The sequence below is a fragment of the Poecilia formosa genome, unplaced genomic scaffold, assembly GCF_000485575.1.
Source record: "Poecilia formosa unplaced genomic scaffold, Poecilia_formosa-5.1.2 Scaffold45, whole genome shotgun sequence".
NCBI classification, from domain to species: domain Eukaryota; kingdom Metazoa; phylum Chordata; class Actinopteri; order Cyprinodontiformes; family Poeciliidae; genus Poecilia; species Poecilia formosa.
The window spans coordinates 1,958,333-1,983,651 of NW_006799984.1; the positions used below are offsets into that span (position 1 = coordinate 1,958,333).

A 25,319-nucleotide genomic window follows, 5' to 3' on the forward strand; every position below is an offset into this window, starting at 1 on the left:
ATTAACACCGGCTGCACTGACCATTCCCATGGCAGCCTTGTAGACAGGCGACAGCGAGAGGTCGGCGCACTTCACCTCCCAAACCTGCACGGCGTCCAGCCACACGTCGGGCTCAGCTGATTGGTCCACGCGGTAGTAGGGGCGGGGCTTGGCCAGGATGTGCTCCTAGAAAACAGGAAATCAGGAAGGTTAAACACAAGCTTGTTTATTTATTCCACTTTTTTTTCTAGAGTTCAGTCTCTCCAAGACAAATTTTAATATATAAAGAAGAAAATTAAAGATTAATGTGTAGAAGTTTCTTTCATAGATGTCAGGTTTTAAATATGAAACCTGGATGGATGGATGATTGACTGACTGGACAGACAGAACAGGAACACAATGATGCATCAAGACAGATTGATGGACAGACAGCTGGACAGAAAGAGGGATGAATGGGAAAATGACCAGAGCGGAGGATGAAGGGAGAGACAGAGCGGATGACAGAGGGAGAATCACACCGGCATGTAAATGGATGGAAGTATTAGACAAAGCAATTAAAAAAAAACAAAGTCTGGTATTTCAAATATTTGTCTGTTCTTTTAAAAATGTTACATTTTATTTATAACCCACTTTACATTTAAATCTCAAAGTAGTTTTGCACTGATTGCAGTTTTCTGGCCTATCTTTATAAACCCTCACTTACCGGTTCCAATTTTGGCCAATTTTTTATTTATTTTTTCGTCTGAAATGTTGATGAAAACAACAAGAAAGTCACTGAGTTGTAATAGTGGGACGACTGTCATTAACGGGAAACGTGCAGGCGTGAGCCGATGGGAAGGTCTGCCAGTCAAACCTCTGTGATGGCAGAGAAATAAAGGTTTTTATTGATTTATTGATTTTTTTATTGATTTTTATTCCTTTGCTGAGGTAAATAAGATCAGTGGATAAGATCGGCTTCTCAAAGTGCTAATGTAAAAACAATAAAAACTCATTTAAGAGCAAGAATGTTCATTTAAAAAACTTGTAGCAGAAACATTTAGTGTGAACAATAAAAATAAAACATTTGGAAACCTTGTTAAAGTAATAAAAATGACATTCCCGGAGGTGAATCAGAATCTCGGTCTGACCTTGATTTAGATTAAAAAACCATTTCTGAGTGAATTGTTAACTAGACTGTAGCAGGCCAGTTAACTGGGTCACATTAAAGCAGTGCTGCTGTTTCCCAGCACATTATTTATACTGTAGGAATTCAAGGTCTAATGCTCTAATACTCTCTGAATTACAATGCATGAGCTGGCAGGTGTGCAGTCTTATTAAAAGTTGTGGCCGATCGTCATAAGTTTTGTCGAGGCTCAGAGTTGTAGTCTGTAAATTACACTCAGAAACATAATTCAACTTTTTTTAATTCTGATGCAACTCCTAAAAATAAAGAAGCAAACACATTTAGTATTGGTCCAAAATGCATCTAAACGTCAGAAACAGCCATTAGGGCTGTTGTGTTGCTTTGGAGAGCCACACTCAGACTTATTAAGATGAAGAACTCAACTATCAATGATAATCAGCAGCTCAATATTCATCCAGTAGATACGCAAAGTTTTAAAGTGCAGCTTCACAGAAAACAAGTGACAGCATTATTTTTAATCGACTGGCTTAATACAAGCTCAACAACTCACTAGTGTTGCAAGATATAAGAACAATATAACACTGACACACTGTACTTCTATTGTCCAATGACATATTTCCATTCAGTACCGTTTTTGTTTGATAGGAAATCAGACTAAACCTTCTCTTTTTTTTTTTTTGGTCAATTAGGATTACTAAAATTATTTACAAACAAAACAATATATATTTTTACTTTTTTCAAATTCATATGCTTATAATAATAGATGAATATTTGGTGGAATTGACTTTTAGAGTACATTTAGATCAAAGGTTTTGGGATTTCCTTCCACAAGCATCTCGTTGTAGCTTGTGGGATATTAGCCCATTTTTCCTGAGAGAACTGCAAATCTTTTCAACTTTGGGGACACGTTTGTTTATGAGAGTGAAGCCATATTTACATCAACAGTTTTTAATGGGCATTGTGAAGTATCACTTTAGAAAACGTTGACAGAAACTGCAAAATAACTTCCTCAATTTTGCAATTTCCCCCAAATGTAACGATGGTTATTAATATTTCCACTTTAGTTCAATCAGACCATAGGAAATGTAACCAAAAATTAAATCATTTGTCCCAGAATGCATTTGTGAACTTTTTGCGTTGCTTCTGGAGTAACGGCTTCTTCCCTGCAGACCGGCTTTTCAGTCCATCCTCAGTTAAAGCTGTTTCACCGTGGAAAAGACACTGACAGCTTCACTCAGCATCTTTAAACACAAACGTCTGAATTTAAAAAAGTAAAAAAATATTTATATAATTACACTGACATTTTTATGAATTTAGACTTTTAGAAATAATATTGATAAACCTAACTATCCAAAAACAACTTGCCTGATTTAATGTCAGACAGTTTGGAAAAAAAATAAGTTTGTGTGTCTTATAATTTAGTGAATGGAAATATCTGCTTTAATCCATAAATAAAATCAGGTGTATGCCGTTATGTACATTCTTTGCAAGTTTTATAGGTTGTTTTAGTTTGTAGATTTTAGTTCAATGACTTATTTTGTCCCTTGAATATTTTTTGGGTTTGGTTCATTTTATATAGTAACTTCTAGGTCAAAAACGGCTAAAATCAGCACATTTCTGGACTTTTCAACCTTACTTTTCCAATTCTGTTTCTCTAAAACAAAAATATGTGCACTGAAATCAAAGGAAGCACGATAAATGTGAGAAAGGCTTTTGTTGCCTGGGGGTTACCCAGCTTTTCTCTGTGACTTTACAGACTATTACACACACCTTGCAGATTGAACAGTCTTTGATGGTTGACCACACCTGAGCATGCCAGCATGTATTCCCTGATTTCTACAGAACCAGTCCAGACTGAGTCTGCAGAAAAGCTCTTCATGGATGGATTTAAAATGGTTTATTTACAGGAATCTCATTGATTCACATAGACAAATCTGTATTTTAAACTCCAGGGTCTCCAGCATAACGGGTTCTAGTGTAAACAAAACAAAGCAGCACTGAATGAATTGCCTAATTTTTCGTCCTATAATTACTTGATCGTCTTGTATGTATGCATACAACATTAAAATTAGTGACTTAATTGCTTTTCAGGAAACTTTCTGTTTAACTCAAGTGCTTTTATCTGTCTACCTCAGACAGTCTGTCGATGCTGTGGGTCAGTTTAGTGCAGAAATCACTTCATTTTGAATGAAAAACCTCATTAAATAGGTCAAGTCCTCTATTAGGGGATGTGTGTTCCTCATGCCTTCAGGAATACAATAATTACACTGTACATTAAATTACAAACTTGACATATTAACACAGGGCAGCTGTTTCTGCTGCATGCAGCAGTGGTGATGATTTTAATGCATTCATTCAGAACGGGTAAAAATTCATTGGATTATTTTATAATTTAATGTTTGGTCAATATTTATTTTAAGAAAGGTGAAGGCTACAAATCTGTAGCCTTCACTGTAATTAATTCTGTTTAAATGTTTACATTATTGAGATTTATTAACTGATATTCTGACTCCTACATTCTTTTCTGCATTTTTAACAAAAGTGACACAAGCCCTTTATATTAGTTGCATCATAATTGAAAGCCACACAACAAAATAAATATTCCCAAACAAAAACGTTTTTTGTGAATAGCTTAACAAGAAAGATATTCATAACAACAAAGTTATTTGGTTATTCAACCATCAGATTGGTGCAAAGTGCTTTTATACCGATTCATGGAACTTCTTTGAAAAAAATACTTTTTTAGAAATGCGGACGCTGATATTAGCGATGAAGAGGTTTGTTTGGTGCAACGTGTTTAGCATTGTGATGCTATTTTAGGCTTGAAAAGCTTCAGTGATAGGCTGAGTCCTTTAAGCACAACAATAGTCTGTTCCAGCGAACCATCAGATTGTTTTTTGAAGCAAAAATTAATTTCTAGTGGACCAAGAAAAGCGGCTTGGCCATCTGTCAATGTTTGTGCGCCAGATTTACTGTTGTACCAGAAACACTTAAAAGCAAAGGTTCCATCGTGGAACTTTAATATGCAAGAAATAAAAAGTGATTAATCTGGGTAATTAATAGAAATTAGTATTTTTAAAATATATTTTAAATACCTGTCTGTATAGAGTTTAGTAATGACCACATTATAAAAGTTTTATATCAGAATACTGATAAATTCTGCAGACTTTATCAACACTAAAGCAGTGAGTGGTTGAAAAGCTCAGTGGGAGCTGCGTCCTCTCCAGAGAGGCTGGTGTCTTTCAGACGCACCACCGAAAATGTCTCAACCTGCCGACTCACATCCTGGTTTGGACGCTGCATGTCTATGAACAGCAGCAGCTAGAAAGGAGCCAACAGAAATCAGTGATGCTCCTCTCCCCTCCCAGAGGAAAGTTTTTAAACCGGCGCTGCATTCTCAGAGCCACAGCCACCTTTAGGGACCGTCACCATCCGTCTCCCAGCATGCCGCCCCCCACTTTCCCCTCCAGCCTTCTGGGAGAAGCCACAACAAGCATCTGCTGCAGGTCCTGCAGGGTGTTAACCAGCTTCTTCCCACAAGCTGTTGGGATGAGGAACAGACTATGTCCATCCCTGCTGGCAGTAAACAAATAAATTTTTTTCTTGATGCATACTATTTTTTTTTTTAACAATAACAGATTGCTTTTACAGTTTTTGATATATTTCTGATGATCCAGAGGTGAAAAGGGTTACTTTTTTTCTAACTAAAACCCTTTAAAATCCCTTAAATCAAAGATATAAAAAAAAGTAAATCTTTTCATACAAAGAAATGGAAAATTTCCACTTCTGCAGTCTGAAAATAGCAGGTTGTTTGAAGTCACTTGTGTTGAGTTGTTAGTTCTCATAAAACTACTACATTCCTTTAACATTACGACTTTATCATTATATTATTTGAACTTTATTATTATATGACTTTATTCTTGCATTACTACAGCTGTATTCTTGTAGTATTATGACTTTATTTTGGGAAAAAAAAAAAAAATCTTAGCCAAGCCCTGATATTTTTATTGCAAAGTTGACCTGAATTGAAAGTCGAAATAAACAGAAGCTGTAAAACACGGTTGACAAACAAAATGGCGGCTTTGAGCATGTTTACATTAGGGCCAGACGATATGGCTGAAAAACTTCAGCAGCTCTCGTATTAATGTGAAATAGCAGGAAAATCCTAATCAGGACAGGAAACTTAGACCGGCCACTTAAAAGCTAATTGGTATGTCTCTAATCAGCATATATATGTAATTTCTGTGACTTATTTCAAGAAATACATAAACAACATCTCTATCAATGATTTAATTCATCTGATTAATAAGGAAATAAGAAAATTAAATAAGTAGCAACTTTTTTAACATTCAAAATAGTTTTAGATTGAAGCAACTTTATAAAAGAAATTATTAGTATAACATTATACAATAACCCCGAGTGTTTTAGAGTGGGTGAAATAGCATGAAAACACAAAACATAGCAGAATAAAGTAAGAAAATAAAAATGTTAAAGTACTGAGTATTAAAAGTCTAGTTGAACATGAATATGTTGTTTAATTTTGTTCTAAATAAAACTAAACATTTAATACAAAAAATATAAAGATGATTTGTAAAATGGACACTACATTGTTTAAACCACAAACAATACTTGAAATGTTCAGTCAGCAAAACAAAGAAAGAACTAAAAAGCAATTCTTTATGCAATTCTGAAGAAGATAGCATTTGTTAGAGAAACATCTAATCCATTCAAATCAAGCTTTTTAACAAGCGAAACAGGAAACTGGGTCCAACACAAAGCAACCTGCTTCACTTTTATTCCATTGTTATTGGTTAAAAAGCCTCCAAGTGAATCAAAAATCAGCATCTGAGCAGTGAAACGAGGGTTCAGGCTAGCCCTCATTTTAACACAGCACCTCACCACTCAGAGCCGTGTAAACAAGCCAATTGTCTCCCTGCCGAGAGTCCTATTGGCCTGCAGCGTCGCTGCAACAAGAGCAGCACGGCCACACCGCCGGCTCGCTTTAATTTACCATCCATCACTTTCATTACAAACCTCTACAGTGCAGGCTTTATTGGCTCCAGGAAAAAAAGAAAAAGGAAAAAGTTTTAAACCTCATTCTCAGGCGCTACTTCTGTGAAGCGGTTTACACAACAGATACTTAAGTCTCTAATGTTTAAATGATTACTTTGTCGATGTAAAATAAATAAAAAATGCTGTACATTAACGTATATTTAGAAATGTTGTTTCGAGTTCGACAAATTGCTCCATTCTCTGCTGCTATTCGCGAAACAGCGGCTCTAAAATGAGCCGATGAAGTCAAATGAAGTCGGGCTCTCTCAACAGCTATCATTTTCACAGAGCGGTTGACAAGTGCTTAAAATGCTGCTGCTCCACTGCTCTGGAACAAACCTCTTCTAATGTAAATTGAAAAAGCAATTCATTACCCAAAGTCAGAAAACGCCCCCACGGTTCCTCTCAATGCTGCATTTTTTTAAAAAGGTGAAGCAGCAGTAATTCATGGATTTCCACATTTGCAAACCAACTGGATGTATTTCGGTGTTTAGCTCTGCCTCTTCTGAGGATAAAGCCACTGAAAGAGTTATTGCAGTCATTAGCGATAAGTACTTTGTCTGGTTTTGCAGACTGTAGCCCGGCTCAGGGTTTCTGTGTTTGGTAATGTGAACTTCCTGGAGCGAGCCTCTGATGAAAGTATTGCATCTGATAATGAGGTGTATGTACTCTTTGTTGTTGCCTCTTTCCTGCACAAAGCTACTGGGGTAGTTAATGCATTCATTCACTATTTGGGTTTTCTTCCTTACAGAACAGTCTTTCTCAAACTGTGATCCCCAGACGCCCCCTACTGGTTCGCAAGGTACTGCAAGTAATTACCATTAGCTTAAAATGTGACGCACGCAGCTAGCTTACTAAAGGACTGCGTTTAAAAATAATATTGGATAAGTGGCTTAAAACCGGGTCACTCAAAAGAAAAACCAAAGATACCGCTGGCTTTTATGATCGGAGGAAGCCAAGAGTTTTGATAAGTCATTCATGAGTGATTCGATTCTTTTGAACGGCTGTATGACCGCGTCTCAGTTGGTGAGAAGTTATTTAACGACTTTTCTTGCTTATAATGCTCTGCTTGTGTGCCAACAGTTATTAATATTTTTGAATTAATCAGAAAATAAATACAATAGATAGAAACTTGTGGATAATTTTTATATTTAAATGTGAAGAAGAGGAGTTTTATTTCTGCCAAAGCAACTCAAGTCTATTTTTCTTTTATCATGCGTCTAAATTACAAACGGCCCTAAAATTTTACTAATTCATACAACACTTGGCAGTAAAGAGCAAATTCCTTTTTTTATGTGTTTGAGGTAATTGGAAAGCTTAAAATCCACTTTCAGAATATGAAAATAACTCAAAACACAGAGTGCCACCCATATGAAGACAAACAAAGGAGACAAAAATAACTGAGTTAAGACACTAATATTTTCATGTCAGGTTGTTTATATTAAGATGTTGTGTTATTGAGGGGTGATAGTGAGTTAGGTGGTCTGTGACTGTTTGTTTAATGGGTTAAACTTTAAATAGTTTGAGAAACGTAGAAGGTACTCCTGGGTAAGTGATTCAGTGTGTAGCTATGTTTCTTCACTTTTAATGCCATTCAGGTAAAATTCAAGCACATTTTCTCAGCAAATACTCCAATTAACGATCAATTGATTACTAAATAAGTTGATGATTATTTCAACAATCGATTAATTGTTTTAACCCTACAATTTGCAATTTCCAATTGCAAATGTTCTCTCCAAGCATCTGTGTGAAGGAGGATGATGTCGATTGTAAAAGAACAGGGTATCAAAACAAAAGGTAAAGCGGTCCTGAAACTTTGATTATTTTAGCCCGGCTTTTCACTTCAACACTCATGCGGCTCTACTTCACCTTTAAAAACTTGTAATGCTGCTCCAGATCTTCATCCTTAAAGCCTGTCCCGATCTGCAAAGAGATGAGAAGAGATAAGAGAGGCACGCACTCATATATACACACATTCCCTCGTGGGGCGACAGCAGACATTTGGCAGCAGGAGGCAGAACACAGAAAGGCGAGCAAATCCCCCCACAACTCGAGCATCTTGTCTGCCTGATTCGCCTAAAGTGTCATGTCGCCTCTCAAAGGATTTGAACTCGCCGAGACACCAGTAAACACCTAAAAGGATGACACACGCTGTGGGAAAGGGGGAGGGAAAAAAATGTAGGCATATCATGAAAATTTAGCATTTAGTCACCGGCAGATATATTCTGCAAGTGACCGTGAGAAGTTTAACTGTACGAGAGCGAGGCAGCATTCAAGGTTTAGAGGTGTTTAATTCAGCTGTGGGACCTTTATGCATTATTTATCTGTTCTCCTAGCGAGCCAGCTGTGGTACAGTTTGTTAGGAGTGAGAACCCAACACCTCTTTCACTCAGCCAATTATAGTGACTTGTTTGTTTGGTTGGACTGATAATCAAATTCCTCCAGCAGCTTAATCCAATCAATAGTGCTGTTTGACTGTGAGATAACATTACAGAGGCCTACAGGTGTTAAAACCGTGTTTGTAGAAAATGGCTCCAGTTTGACGACAGAGGAAGATATCTTTACCAAGAAGGAACCATTCTAGGAATTTAGAAAGGAGTCATGATTTTAATGTGACGGTCGGGTTTATTGTCAATGTGATACGTTGAAAAAAAGGTTGTTGTATCAAACTTCCAGACGAATCTTCTGGTTCTGGTGTACTATGCATGTCCAGAACCAGGACCAAACATAAAGAAGCTTCTATGCACCACATATCTTGAACAAACTTCCAGAAAACTGCCAAACAGCTGAAACGCTGAGTTCCTTTAAATCGAGGCCACAAAGCTTTTAGAGTTTCTCTTGAATTGTAATAAATGCAACATTAACCACCATGTTTGATGTGTATTTATGATGATTTGTAACTGGCTGTCACAATTGTTGGCTGAATTATTTGTTTATGATGTTTTTATGTTGTTGTGATTAAAGCTCTTTGATCTGCCTAATTGCTGAAATATTTAAAAAATAAACTTGATTGACTGAATTATTCACATTCAAAATACAAAAGAATCAAAAATGACATTTCTTACCAAAACCAACTGATAAGACATTCCTGACACAAAATAACTGTAAAGTGGACAAACAGACCTGTTGTCACACTAACTCTCAATTTAAATGATTAACACAACTAAATTAACGCAACCAATTCATTAAATAAACAAAACTAAAATAAATAAGACTTCTACTGTACTCTTATTTCTAAAACTTTCTGTCTTAATGCATGAATGGTGATGTTTGATACAGATTTTTGTTACTGAATTCAATTAATTCCTTCATTCAATTCAGACTGTTTAGCTAAAGAAAGTGAAAAATGGATGCCAAAGGATTCCTCCTTCAAGTCTCTTAAACACCAACTATAAAATTATCACTATATACACAATAATGTCCAATAAAAATCTATTATTAAACCACAACAGCGGTACTGCAGCAAACCTTTTTCACAGAAAGCCCATCTTGCAATCAGAATCTTTTAGAAATGGAAATCTGAAGCAAGTCTGAAAATCCTAAAATGATCTAAAACTGGAAAATACAACAAATTTCACACTTTTCCAGGATTACGAGGTGTCCTCTGAATTTCAGCCTCCTTCCTTCACAAGTACAAACCATGGGATAAAGGGTAGTTTTTCCTTTTATTCCTCTGATTTCATGCTGTGCCAAACGTTGCAGGGCTCAAGTCTCTCTTGTGCAGCGTTCACTTCTGTTCCAAAATGTTTTATTTTGTATTTTTCGTCAAAAACCAGTGAAAAAGTCTGTAGCTCTGAGTCATCCACGCCTGTTAGGCAAGCAGGCAACAAATGATACAACGAAATCAGATATTTTAACTTTTTATATTTCAACTCGGTAAACTAGAATTTGACGGTTCACATTGCAAACAAATAAGTTTAGATTTACATACAGATGTGGAAAAAAGTCCAAAGGGAACAAACACAGTAAGATTTCACCAAGGTGTCTTTGCAAAGCTGACATCACCTGAATCTAAAAGTCCAAATCTAAAACTGGGTGCAGCTTTTTACAATAATTTTCACGCTGGCTCTGAATGTTGTAGCAAGGGCATTTCACTAGGACATGAGCATAAATGTGATCTGCAGGGGAAAAAGAAAAAGTGAGTCAAATGCTAACGTATGATCCTCTGGTTTCTTTTGTTCTGCCTCTGCTTCACGCCCGGCGTTGAGGGAGCGAGAGGATGATGAAATGCTGCACACACAGGAGCGCAGGATGCTGCAGTCACACAGCATCAGCTCACAGCCGCTGCTGGGCTGCAGCAAAGCAACACAGATAAATGCCATATTTACACAAGTTCAGCTGAGTGTTTCTGTGGTCCAGTTCATGTGTCCTGCAGAACGCATCCTTCCTGATTTGAATCGGCACGACCGTCTCAGTGAGACGTTCAGACGGCATGCCGCCATTTCTCTTTCATTTTATAAATATAGTTACAGATAAAAGTACTGAACTGCAGTCGATACTCTGCTTTAGGTCATCCTCTGTCAATATGGGGGGAAAATGATTTGCTAACATAACAGTGTTTATGAATATACGGAAACACACAGGGGCCAAATTTTCTGTCTGAATCATTTCCACACATTTGTTTTTGTATTTACTAAACAACAAAACACAGGTTTAAAAACTATTTGAAGATTTAAAAAAGGGAGCAGAGTACTGTAAGGGATTATGCAGCGTAATATTATTAAATCGCGTCTAAATCTTTTGGCAATTCCCGAAAAAAATCTAAACCTAATGCAAACCAATAATGAGGATAGAATTACATAAAAATAGATTATATAGGAAAAATGCAAAATGCTGGGAATCCCAAATACTCCAAAATCAATTTTAAAATCCGTTTAAGTCTTTGCCACTTTGTCACTCCTAAGTATTCTGCATTACTCGTCCACAGTGGAAGGTTGTACACACTGTACGCATTTTGAATAATTCTTTGATATTTTTTTATTTAAGAAAAAGTCAGACACCTAAGCTAACCTAATGCTGGTAATTTAAGTTATATAATTTTATGAACAAACTTATTTTTGTTTAAATATAAACTCAAGGAATTTGATACAGCATAGAAGCTTACAGAACAGTTTTAAATAAGTGAAATGTTTGTTTATAATATCTTTTTCTCCAGTCACACAATTTAAACAGAATCTCCAGACTGAATAGAAAAAATCGTTTCTGAAACTAAAATTATATGAGTATTAAAAAAAAATCACTTATTTATACTCATATAAAAAAAGGTGAAAATTATACCCAAACTTTTGACATGGAATCATTTTTTGTTACAAAACATTTCAAGCCAAGGGCCTGGAGGAGCTGAGGGGTAATGATGTGTCACACTGGTTAACATATGCAGTAACACATAAGATGGCTTTGCGGCTCCAGAACCTGCTGCAGTGCCGCCATTTTGTCTCTGCGACCAGCTGGATGTAGGATTTAAAATTAAAGAATTGAAAGCAAACCAGTTAAAACCACTGAGTTGTTCCGTTATTGTTTTGAAAAATATAAATGTGTGAAGATGACAGACACACTTTTTAATCTCACTGATTTCCGTGGGCCATGCTGGCTTGAAGGCAGGAGAACGTTTTGTTAAAGAGGCTTATTTTATCACTTTGTTCCCACCTGCAGTTATTATTAGGAACATGGGAGGGAAATCTCTGCAAGACGGACAGCGTAAAGGTTGAGGACATGTGCAGCTCCTCTGCAGTAATGCTTGCATTTAAGAGTAAAAACAGCTTAATTATGAAAAAAGGACATAAGTTAAAATACTGCGTTGACTTTAGATGTTATGTTTTGTCAGATCAGACTTCAGCGGGATTTTTCCTTATACCAAATAAACAAGGTCGCACCAAATCAAAAAACTCATCCTCTGCAACATAATCTAGTTCTTATAAACTGAAATTACAAATAGTATCAAGGTTGACGTTTTAAAAAGATGTTTGTGTTTTATTTAGGCCCAACTTTAGCTGATTGTGCTTCAACTGCAGCAGGTAAAATTATTCTAGGAATTTAAATCCAATCAAAACAAAGATTACTCTCAGCTCTTGCAAGCATCTGTCTTACATTTCAAAAAGATTTGCAAACTAACAAAATACTAAAGGGTTTTAGACTATACTGGAAATGTAGCCAAGAGAGATGGAGATACAGACATAAAGACAAAGTTATTTATAAATAAAGCAATGCTTCCTAAATAAAAATGAGATTTTTGAAGACTGCATGTGTCTTCACCTGTTTTAAGATGTTGCTGTGAACAAAGTGAAGCACTGGGTATTTTAAGAAAAAACAAGAATTACGTTTTAGCAGTAAGTTAATAAGTACATTGAAAGATGGCCCTTTATAGGGCTAAAATACATGAAAAAATAATTATGTAAATAAAAAACTAACAGAAAAGTGACGGAACACGTTAAGGTTATGGCTGAATAAACAACTTTGCACAAGTGACACTAGGAGCTTGGAAAGCAATATTCATGTCAAAAAAATCTTAAAATATGTAGAACTTTAAAGAATTAGGTTTCTATATATAAATATAAGCATTAATTGGACAATTAAAAGCAATGAAACAGTGGTTTTAATGTCATACAGTCAGGTTTTGGTTTGCTGAGGTGCTTCAGTCAAAAGAGGAATGTTGTGGTGCCAATACATTTCTGCTCCAAGTGCAGCAAACTAAATCTTTTTCCTTTTTCTTTATGGGTAAAAATATTACGAAAATAATTTTAAAAAAATGAAGACAGGGAATTTAGAGGACAGAGTAGAGAACAAACTGTGCAACTTGCTTAAGCTCTTTAAATCTTCACAACAAGCTTATCACTTATTTTGAGAGGCACTTACTCGCAAGACACAAAGATTTTCTCCCAAGCAAGACTTAAGAGGAAGACCAACTTTTAGAAGAACACTATGTGGAAAAAGTTCCCAGAAAGAAAGAAATGCACTCTCCAGAAATCCTCCATGATGAAGTGACGAACGGAGGGAGCCTTAAAGTCTCAATCTGAATTACATATTGCACATGTGAAGCACAAAACCCTTAGGTATCATAATGCAATTTCTTGTCTAAGATAAGTTTGATCCAAAAGTTGCTTGCACTACAAATGCAATTTTTAATCCAATCATTCCACCTCCCACACGTTTCATGTGGGGGTGAAAGCTACAAGACGGCATCTTCGGCAGCTTCCTGGAAACGCTTCAGAAATCTGCAGTTTCTGTGTGGAATGCAAGACCCTCTCAACAAACAATGAAATATAAAAGTTTACCTTGCAGACTGACTGAAACTCCTCATTGTCTTCATCGTAGCAGGCCAGCAGGAAGCCTCCGTAGGTGCCTGTTCGTTTTCCCTTTCCCAGGTAGGCACCGATCACGCAGAGGTCCACCGTGTCGCCCACACCGTCCAGGTAGTCCTTCTTTAACTGGAAGGGAGAAAAAACTCAGAGTTAAACAGGTATTATTTACCAAAAACCAAATTTAAAAACAGACTTATAACCTTGACATGCATTAAAATCTAAAGTTTCAATAAATACTTTACAAAGCTATTTCTAATCAAACTGACCAGATTAAAAGAGATGTGGAAAGCACAGTTTAAAACGCTGTTAGTAAACGGTTCCGCAAACAATGGATACTTAGGCATCGCCATGTTGGCTACTTTGTGAAAATAAATAAAACAAACCTGCAATTAATTTCAAATTAAAGCCTTTAATTTGTCCAAAGTGCATTAAAAAAAAACAGCAGTAAAATGGACTTAAATTTAAAAACTGTGACCCATTTCAACCCATCAGTCCCAATTTACAAGGCTAATTTATTCTTCTATGCATTTAAATGAAATACAGAAACATTACCATGACTGGATAAAACATTTGCAGTCTCACATACTAAGAATAAACTTTAAATTGATCATGTAAAAAGGAAACATGAATAGTTAAATTGCACTTAAAATAATTTGTTTCTAATACTTTTTATGCAAAATTGGCATCAACTATCTGGGTTAGTTTGCAGCTGAATATGTATTTAAGAATAAATATCACAGAGCAACTCTTTAGGGGAAATAGGTCCAGTCTGTGACAAATAATCTAGAATGGGTTGACAACAATTATTCATAGCCATTCAGTATTCTATCAATTATTCTGGCCATTAATTGGACTAAAAAAGATGTTGTGCAATACAAAAAACCTTCTTGCCAGACCACTGTGGGCTGAATAGTTTAACAGTATTTATTACAACATACTTCATGACGCTTTGAAGCAGATAACTTGTCTTGAGGGTTTTTAGTAATTGAGGTACCAGGATTATTCGAGGATTCATTTCACCCCTAAAATAATCAAGATTTCAATACTGGCCTGAGTAATCTTGTTGTTTTAGATCAGTGCTCCAATCCAGTCCTCCTCCAGGGAAACCATTTTTATTCTGCAACACACCTGATGCTGTCAGCTGAAGAAGGGAATCATCTAAAGGTTGAAGGGTCGTACTAGAGCACCTCCATCTTACTCAAACTAAAACCAGAGCTGCCATGTTTTAACGTCGCACAACTATTTCTGTAGCAGCGTCCATTTGAATTCAAGGATGCAGAATTCCCAGCAACATGTTTACTTTAAAAGAAAAGCAGTGCTGCTCACTCTACCTGTATAATAAAAACTGATTTCCCAGTACGCACGCAGACACACCTTGAGCCAATTGTGAGAACGTTTGGCAATCTCGTAGGTCGCATCCTTCTCCAGAGTCTTCACCATCAGGCCCTCGCAGGAGTCTGCACAAACAAACACATTAATGCACCAAAACACGACTCTGGACGTGCAGAAAGGAAATTAAGAGATTATCTGTTGGATATACGGAGTGTCTTTGTGTTGGTGGGTCTCAAAGGGAAACAAACGGGTTTTGGGAAACAAAGAGGCCGCCGACAAGGACGGGGACATAACTCATATGCACAAGGAAAACACATCCTTTATACTTCAGAGTCTCACACACACACACACACACACACACAACACAAAATAAATCCATTATACAACCCACAAGTTCTGGCGTCGCTTTGGATACGCTCACACAGACAGTTTACACGTTAAGGCAGCGGAGGAAGACACAAATAAAATGAAACTTTTACTCAAAGCACCCACACACACAAAGAGATTCAGGGGAGCCAACAAACGGGAAGATGACACAAACGGGAAGATGACACAAACACCAATGACACAAAGGTAGGAAGACGAGAAGAAAAAGTTTGCCTCCGTTTCACAGACCTCGGACGGACTGCTCCAGGAACTCTGCGATGGCGTCAGTGTCGTGAGAGTCGATGGAACGGGCGAACAGAAACTCTCCCTCCACCTCTGTGAAGCTCTCTCTCAGCAGCTCCCGACGCCGACACAGCGGCTGTCGCACCAGGGACTGAGCGCGGAGACAGAAACACAAACATCATTAGAAAATGGCAAAACCGTATCATTACAACAGTTTCCTCCTGATAGCTCGGAGGCTTGCAATGACAAGGATGAAATACCATCAACTATCTGCCCACACACGTATAAACAAGCACTTTCTCAGAATACAGTCTTGGATGCAGCAGCTTTGGGCACACATACAAACACCCACGCGCCCATGTAAGCATACAAACATGCACAACACAGTTTCTTATTTATTTTGTCTTCCTTTTTTTCCCTATATATTCAGTTTTGAATGCGTTTCCCATTTTGGGTTTATGAAAAATTAACTAAATGGTGACAAATACTCTTAAATATGACAAATCTGTCAGAACTTGGCTGGGTTGGAAAGTGTGCAGACAGAAGGCAAGACACTAAAAGTAAACAGATGTGGATTTTTATTACAAATGACATCAACACATCTGCCTCCTTCATGCTGTTCTGCTTCTTAGTCCTGGTAGCCCAAAACATAAATCTGACTAAAATTATATATGTCTGAGCTCGGGGAGCCATTTAGGTTTAAAGCTTTTTGTACTGAGTGCCATATACAACCGTTACTTCTGGTGAAGAGGTGGAAAAACACATAAAAATTAGTTTAGATTTTATTGCAGTAGAATAAAAAACATTTTAACTGATTAATAAATGGACCTGAACTATTTTTTTTATTATTATTTATTCTTGCAATGTCGGGTTGAACAATATTTGGGATTTTTTTTTAATAAGCCATTGCTTTTTATAATGCTGGGGAAAAAATGCGGTGCAAGCCCTCGTCTGTTAGATATTCTTCAAAATGGAAAACACTAGAAATCCAAATCAAATTTATCTACTGTATATAGTCCATTTAAAAAGAGAATGAGATGTTTTAGGGCCTCTTGTCACTTTTAATCCAAATAAGCTGCTGCTGCTCACTCCCCCCCAACTCAACATTTACACTCTCACAAAAAAATGGCTGCAAATAGATGCGCAGTTATACAGCCATATTGCTTTGAAAAGCATTAGTAGAGCCTCTTGCACAATAAATAAGAATGCAGCCAGTGGTTTCTGGATGGTAACACTTGTCTTTTCCAGCAGCTAGCGTCACTTGGGTTGCTCGGTAACGGTAAAGTTTTCACGAGTCTGGAAATAACAGAAAGTTCCACTCGTCTAAACCCGGCCTGATCTAAAGGCAAAGCAATAATGAAGTTTAAACAACTGGAAGTGTCACAAAGAAGGCCAGCTGGGGACCTAAAGTTATCTAAAGACCAGTCCTAAGATCTCCAAAACAAACACTTTGAAAGGTCCAGAAAAGTGTGAAGTATATTAAGGTCACCAAGTCTCACCAACAACCATTAGACCACCTAAATGCCAAAGGGTTATTCACAAGGCATGCAGGGAAAAAAATAATAAAAATAAAACCTTTTGGTCCTGCTAAACATCTGTCTCTGTGTACATCAAATTTGTTAAAAGCTACAGGAGAAATGCCATCCTATTTGGAAGAAGACGTACAATATTTTAACATAAAAGGGGCTAATTAGCATCTCATCAGTGACTGTAAAAATCAATTATTTAAGGTTGAATTTTTTTCCCACTGAATATTTTATCATCTCTTTAAATGCCTTGGTGTGAAATTAAAATTGTATTTTAATTGAAACTTTTCATTCATCTTTGAAACGGTAGAAATAAGTTTGCAGGAAAATGTAAGAATGCAAATGCACTCTTCCAGAACAATGAAGTCTCAAACATAAGTGATTTTATTTGTTTTTTATTTTTTTATTTTTTGCATTGCCTAGAATATACAAAGATGGATTTTCTTACAGATGCAATCTCTTGGAGGTTTGAGAATCAATTTAGTCTGTGAGGTAAATAATTAAAATGTTAATTAAAATTCCAGCTCTGTGTGATCCAAGGAGGTTTATGATGCGAACTCCACAAATCTTTGCAACATAGTTAAAATGGAAAATGTGTATCTGTGTCTATGTTTGTGCCCTAATATGACACAACATGCATGGAGTATGAATCAAGTCAGTATTTACCTATATGATGACAGCTTCTGCAGATTTTCTGTCGCGTTTATGCTATTAAAATCAAAATGTGGCATATAATGACACGGTGGCACGCATCAAAGCACAGCCTTGAATGAAAGCAGACTGGGTACATGTGTCATGGAGATGGATTGCCCTTAGTCTTCTTGTCATATCAAAGCTTCCTCCGTTCAACCATAAAATCATGTTTAGTGTTCTTTCCGGTTCACAAGTAGTTATCAGTGGATGTTCAGTTGAAAAATGTAAAAAGAAGCCCTTGTTTTTTTTTTTATTCCCCGGCAAGGTTAGGCCTGGGAGAAGGTTATTTTCCATGTACGATCGATGACTTGTATTTGTGTCCCGTGTGTCCTCAACTCGCAGCTCCAGGTGGCTGGTCAGGTTTTAGCTGAAGGGTTATGGTTTCACACAGTCAGCATTTTTGGCAGCTTTCTTTTTTGGCTGCAGAAACTTTTCTCCCAACCTTTAAATTTACCATCTGATGTCATTGGAGAAAGATTTCTGAACTGTAAACAAGGACTTTTATTTCTTTTTGAAGCTGAAAATGACTCTTGTACAACAGCTAAATCTGGTCATAAGTTACAGTAACAACATCACACCAGAGGAGCTTTTAGTAAAAAAAAAAGTTTAGTTTTCATTTGTCCCCAAATCCCCAATGTGACAAAGATCGCGTAACTTTTGTCACCTTAAGTACACAAACTGTTTTCAGCTACAGTAAGCTCATCCACATTTTTAACTAAAATTTTGCAGCCAAAGAATCAGACCGTCTTGTTACCATTTAAGTATTTTCAGTATTCGTTTTCAAAGCTCTCTGAAGACCTTTAAATGTTTTAAAATGTTGGCTAAACATAAACCACAGCTGAACTTGGGAACAAGAGCAGCACATTTGTTGTATGCATAACTAATGAAATAATGTGCATGTTTATTCATAGTGCACACATTTAAATTTGTTCATACTTAAAAGCCTGTTGGTAACTTAGACAGAAAAATGACTATTACTTCACTGATAAATTATTCAGAATGAAAGGTAATTCGTTTTATTTTAATGTAACCTCAAACACAGGCAAGCGTAGTTCTCCTGTTCCCTGCATCCTAACAAGAAAAGAATATAAATCAGACGCTCCCACATGCATTGAGAAGGAACTGTGCAGTGGAAAATTAACTGGAGAGCTTCCAATTCCAGTTCCATCTACATGTATATGGGAGAATCTGATAGGTGTGGGAATTAATGCTGAATAGATGGACGGACACATGAGGTCAGATGCATGGATGGAAAAATATTTAACAAATGAGTGACAAGGGGGTGGACAGATAAGGTTTGTTGAATAGACATTGTTTTAACATTGCAGTTGCCACTAAATACATCTTGTATTAACTTATGTCATGTACTTTGTAGTCATTATATATACATATGCTGTTTGTTGCTGTAGTTTCTGTTTTTCCTCTCTTTCTGCATGTGTAGAAGCTGACTTCTAGGAATTTATTTTGCATTCGTTCTACACATCTGTCTCTTCTAGTCTCATCTCCTTTCCCTTTTAACCTTGTTCAACATTTTTCTTCCCACTTCCATCTCTGTCCATTTTATCTGAAACAAACCCAAAGTAATTTTATTGTTCCACTTATGAAAGTAAATCTGTTGGGCAAAAAACATGTTTTTTAAAAATGGCTGAATGTAAAAATGGATGGATTAAGAGATGATTGATGAAAAATTAATGGATGATGGATTTATGGATGAGTGAATGATGAACAGATATGGTTGGATGGACAGATAGATGGAAAAACGAATGAATGATGGACTATCTATGATGAACATCCGTTGTTGGATGTGCAGGCATCCAGCCTGAATGGATGGATGGAGAAGCGAAGCGGCTGGGCAGATGATGAGAAAACTATTTACTGAATGATGTGTAGATATGTGGCTGGACGGATGAATCGGCATCGTTTCTTTATTTGTTTGGTTCAGAGTTTCTGGACAATGTTTGCTGCTGTTATAGTAATATTTGAATAACATCTAAATTAATCTAAAACACACGTAAACTTTTCATGTATTCCTAAATCATTTATTGCTAAATCTTCAGAAATACTTTAAAATGTCAAGATTTTTATTTTCTATACTTATACTTGAGTCAAACTCCAAACTGAATAGTTCCTACCTAAATATAATTTTGCAATTAGGTATATATTCAAATACATTATATGTTCCTATGAAGCGTAAAATAATATTTATTCAATGAAATTTCCAAAAGCGTAACAGTCCAACTCAATAACTGTGTCCATATATTCAATTTAGGAGGTTAAGTGACATCAACAGTGGGTAATAAATAAATCATTCAGGACAAAAACAAGACAATGAGAAAAAGCTTCAGCATAAAGAAATATTAAAAGATAACATTTGCATAAATAACAAATTAAGAGGGAAATGGCCTTGAAAAGGCAGGATTTAACAGTTACTGGAGTTCCTTTAATGATGCAATTTGGCTTCAATCCACTTGGGAGAGCTCACATTGTAGAGGATGATGGGAGCACCCACTCATTAGCATTGTCTTCAGCAGATTTAAGAAATTCACTTAAAAATTCTGCATAAATAGGACACAAACACATCCTCACTCAGTCGTAGTCACCATCTGCAGCACACACATGGTCTGAAAGAGGAACAGACTCCCTCTCAGACGTCGAGAGTCTCAGACAGACACACAATCAAGACACACTCAGCTGGAATTACAATGAGCGTTACAATCATTATCCAGTTACAGCCTCCAGTAGCACCGTCATTGGTATTCAAGGACGATGCCGGCGTCTCGGCGGGGCTGCGAGCGCACGTGCGTGCTTGCAACAAAAAAATAAATAAATAAAAAAAATGCACCCGCACGCGTGGAAGTTTTTAAAAAGACAAGAGGAACAATTGAGCGATCTCTGGGTAATATTTGTATCACTTGGCCTTACCTCTCCGTTGAGATAGAGGAGGTCAAAGGCATACACACACACTTGGACTTTGATCTCGGAGGCGTCCACATCCTGCAGAGGAACAGCACACTTCTTTAGTATTTTTACTTTGACAAAAATATGCTAATAGAAACATGCTATCCACAAATTTCTACTTCCAGCCTTGGGATTTGTTACAAAGGGTTCTTTGATTTGTTCTCGGCTCATCTTTAAAGTTACCCACCTAGCATTTCCACTGCCTCTCCGCCTTTTAAAAGCATCACACCTCCTCAGCGTGCACGTCTTATTTTCGACTCCTCTGCTTACTTCGCTCGCCTCTCCTCCTTCTACATCTCACCTTTCTTGCACCTCATCTTGTTTGCTCCAATCATGCTCACCCTACCCCGGTTCCTACACCAGACCCTGACTTATTACAGCCGTTTCTGTCACGGTCCTGCTGGAAAATTCTCCGACTTCTGCACTACAATGAAGTGCAGAACCGCCTGCTTCAGATATTTGTTCGTCTATTTCACAGGCTGTAGCATATGTCTAATCTAAAACATGAGAATTAGCAAATTTATACATGCCACTAAAAAATGTTAAGTGGTGTTTTTACACTTTTGGACACATATGCTCGATATATCCTGAGATGGTTAAGACGCTTTTTTTGAAGATTCAAAAACTGCAACAAAAACAAGAAACTTACAGGATATAGTTTTTTATTCAATACGAGCTTCATTAGAAATGCACCGATCCAATATTAATATATGTATTGTTGAAAAAAAACCTACACCAGTGACAATTTTACCGATCTATTCAGATCTATTCAGTTTAATTCTATACTTTATGCTCATTTATTTTACATTATATTTAGATTTTCTAATTGCACTTTCTGAACTATTTGAAAGGTTTGTTGAAGCTTATTGTTTTTACATGTTTGACGAAGATTGTCTATTTTGGTCAGTTTCTTTATCATTGGTTGTTATACTCCTAAATGAACAAATTAAAACTGTGCTAAAAGTGCTTCCCAAAGCTGCATGTTTCTCAGTCGGTTGTGGGTCTGAAGAGTATTTGACCAGAAAATGACGAGAGAGAAATAAAAATAAAAAATAAAAAAGTGTGCCTGCTAACAACTGTAGTTTTTTTGGTTGCTGCAGCTGGACGTCTGAACATGTGTCCAAGATAAACAACTTCTGCTCATGTTGGAAAAATGGACGTATTTTAGTCTGTCTTGAATGGGAATCTGCTAATTAAATGCCAGTTTTAGCACCACCAACCAGTTGTGGTGTGCAGAGGCATTTCGTCAACAGCTTTCTGACGAAGCAGCTGCAAAGGTTTTTCAAAACGGATCACATCCAGACAAAAATTGGGAAGCTTAACAACTAGAATCAAGAAATCAAGGTTCTGCCAATGCAGAGTAGCTTTTGATGTGCTTCAGTTGGAATCTATTAAATCTTATATTATGTTTGTTTGGCTGTTAATACAATGCTTTAGCTCTCAAAGTCTTGTTTTGGTTCTCCACATGTGCATATTTCTGCTTGAAAATCCTGACTGAATTCTGCTCGTTACTTGTTGTCGAGTTTCAAGTTAATGACCATTTACACCAATATGAATGAGGGTGAAAATACATACTATGTTCAAACATGTCCATATATTTATGTTTAAAATGTATTTTAGTTTTATGGTAAAAAAAAAAAAGAGTCCTTTTACTGTATCAAGGAAAGCTGCAATTATTCAAGACTTATTTGTGCAGAGCCTCATTCTAGGCAACATTGTAAATTTCACACCTTAGACATTTTTAATCTACACACTTATTAGAAAATGTTGAAAACAGTACAATAACTCCTTTTTCAGAGATACAATGAATGCAATCCATAAAGATAAATTTTGGCTTAAGATCAGGAGCTCTAATTACTTTGATTTTATATGCAAAATACTTTTGTAATGCAAGTTTATTCTCCCAGCAATATTTTCAAACTCATGTGGCCCAAAACCCACTAAAGTTGTTTTTCTTGTGCTTTTCACTCTGCATTGACTTCAGAGACAGAGATTTATTTGCCAAAGCAGAAAAAACGTCCCTTTAAAGCCTGAAAGACTTCTCCCTCTCCTTTCTTTCATTAATTTCACTCTCGACTCATTAATGATGTTTAATTAGACCATATCGGGTCTTGTGTCCTCATCTCGAATGTTTCATTTCGTCAAAAGCTGGTGGTGGTAAAAAAATACCAGAGCCTGCAATGTATAATCAGGTTGTGCGTAAAACTATCATTACCAATAATTATGATTGCATAATAACAGGAAAAAGTATCAAGCAAAAAAAAAAGAAAATCATCTACATAATCATTTCGGCCATTTTCATCATGGCGTTGCTCGTAGCTGCACGCTTATTTCTCCTTCCCAAATTTAGCGGGGTGTCATTTCGCACACGAAAAGACAGGGTGAAGGGAGCCGTTTCTGCCTAATGTGATTGGTGTAATGGAAAGAGGCCGTTACTCTGATCAGGAGTGAATAAACACCTTGCTGACATTTCCAATCTCAGCCTCCCTTCTCGATCCATTTCACTCTTCTGCCTCTGACCTATCAGTCTCCTACCACTTTTTCCCAGCTCTTCCCCTGTCCATCTCCCCCAGTCTGTCGGATCATTTCACTCCATTATCTCGCTCTCTTCCACCTTCGGGTCTTTGTCTTCGTCTTGTTTTCTCTTCTTAACCTTTTCACACATTCTTTCTCTTCTCATTATCTCCTACTATTTCCTTTTTACGACAAAGCACACATTTTAATAGTCTTCCCTTCCCTTTCCTACGTCCCTCTTTATTCGTACCTTTCTCTTACGAGTGGTGAGGACTTGGAAGGGTTGGATCTGTTTCTTCTCTCGATCCCAGGCCACCGCCTCCGTGTCCAGAACACAAGACACTACAGAGTCCTTCTTCACCTACAGGAACATAAAAATAAGGAGTTGATAAATATGCAAAAGTCAATTAGGAAAAAATTAGGAGCATGAAAAAAGTGCAAGAAGTTAGAAAAACATAAATTTACATTAACAAATTGGACCAGTCAGGATATATTGTCCCATCAGAAAACTGAAAGTCTTCACGCTGCCTCAGGAACTATTATAATGTGAGAAAAATTGCACTGAATCTGACGGAGGCCCAGAAGGATCAACAAAATCCATAAACAGCAATGCAACAGTAAAAGTCACACAGAAAAATATAATTTACACCAAAAGGAAGCCATGCCAAATCAGAAGTTTGGCTAAAGCCGAAGTTAAAGTGAAGCCTATGCTAAATCAGAAGCTATGCTAAAGGATAATACATGCTAAAACAGTAGTTATGCTAAAGCAGAATTATTGCGTTAGTGGAATCTAAGCTAAAGCAGCAGATAAGCTACAGCGGAAGCTACGTTAAAACGTTGGATACGCTAAAGTGGAATTATTGCTAAAGCAGAAGGTCTGAATAACATTTCAGCACAACCTCTTTTAGTGCAACTTTTCTTGTGAATGTTTGCTGTTCTGTTGAGCCTTTTGCATTTTATTGCTCCTTTCTGCCTCCGTAGAGACGTCTGCTGATGAGCCTGGAAATATCCATGATATTGCTTTGAAAATCCTTAAAATCTGAGCTTCAGACTATCAGCTTCCCGACATTTTACCCAGTGAGGCTGAAAAGTTGCAACTGTAGACGCGTTTGAGTTACAGTACTGAAATGTCTTCTAATGTAATCATAATGTGATTTCAGTTAATGATGTTTTCTCTGCAGGCATCACCATCAGTTCAGGAGGGAGACTGCTGTGTAACACAAGCATCTTAAGATGCAACTCTGCCTTGCTGATTGTCAGATCTCACTCACTTCACTGCCAATATGAGAGCATACGTTTTAATTCACTTGTTCATCTTACAGGCTAATAAAATAAACAACCTTAATAGGTGTATACAGACGAAACCTTGAGCAAATCTACCAGAAAAAGGAACAGATCGTTGTATATCATGGCCATCAGTGCAGAGGCTGAGGAGGAGAAGGAAGCTTTACAAAATAAAAAAAAACAAAACAAAAACAGAAAATGTTAACATAAGGCAGTCTCTGACAATAAAAGAACTGGTGCACCTGAGGGGGTGGGATACACCATGAATAAGTGAAACAGCAGCACAGCAGATGTATGAGGCCAATGCCTCCTCTTGTGAACAGATGAGGGTTCCTGCATATTTTTTTATGTCCAGATTTCCCACTGTTCCAGGATGATAATAGCATACTCTGAAGCCCTTTCTTGGTTGGATTTTGAAGTATTAAAACTAAAGTTTGCTAAAAAGAGTGCACAGCAGATATTTCTATCAAAGTCTGTTTTTTTTAAGGTTTTAAAACCTCAGACCTTTATGAGTGGTTGAACCGAAACATTAGTACGAGATTTGTGACCCCAACTTTCTATTTAGCATACAAGCATGCTAATGCTTTCATTGAACTAATTGACTATTAGGTCAATTAAAAAGGGAAATAATAAAAATACAAGGAAGGGCCAAAATATGTAAAAAAAAAAAAAAAATGTTGCAATGGTGATAATATTGTGATAGCAATATCTATGACTGTGTATTAGGGCCATGTAGATCGAAGAAGAAAAAAAATCTAGCCAAGATTAATATCAGAAATTTTCTCCCAAAAAATAAGAACCTGTTTGACCTTGAAAAGTCAAAAATTTGCAAGAAAAAAAAAAAAAAAAAAGAAGATTTACATTAACCTCAGATATTTTCTAGAAAGGACTGAAAATTTCTAAATTTGAAAAGTCAAACATTTGCTAGAAAAAAAAAAACTAGAAAAAACT

The 25,319-nt window shown here is 36.7% G+C and overlaps 1 protein-coding gene across 1 annotated transcript in view; it reads right to left on the reverse strand.

Annotated features, from left to right (window-relative positions):
* lig1 (ligase I, DNA, ATP-dependent) overlaps positions 1-25,319 on the reverse strand; it is a 70,449-nt gene that overhangs the window by 4,923 nt on the left and 40,207 nt on the right. The window contains exons 19-25 of the mRNA XM_007552037.2: positions 23,335-23,445; positions 20,535-20,606; positions 15,400-15,544; positions 14,827-14,909; positions 13,426-13,578; positions 8,024-8,077; positions 22-165 (exon numbers count right to left, since the gene is read on the reverse strand). Coding sequence (XP_007552099.1) covers positions 22-165; positions 8,024-8,077; positions 13,426-13,578; positions 14,827-14,909; positions 15,400-15,544; positions 20,535-20,606; positions 23,335-23,445 — 762 coding nt within the window. The remainder of the gene's footprint in view (positions 1-21; positions 166-8,023; positions 8,078-13,425; positions 13,579-14,826; positions 14,910-15,399; positions 15,545-20,534; positions 20,607-23,334; positions 23,446-25,319) is intronic.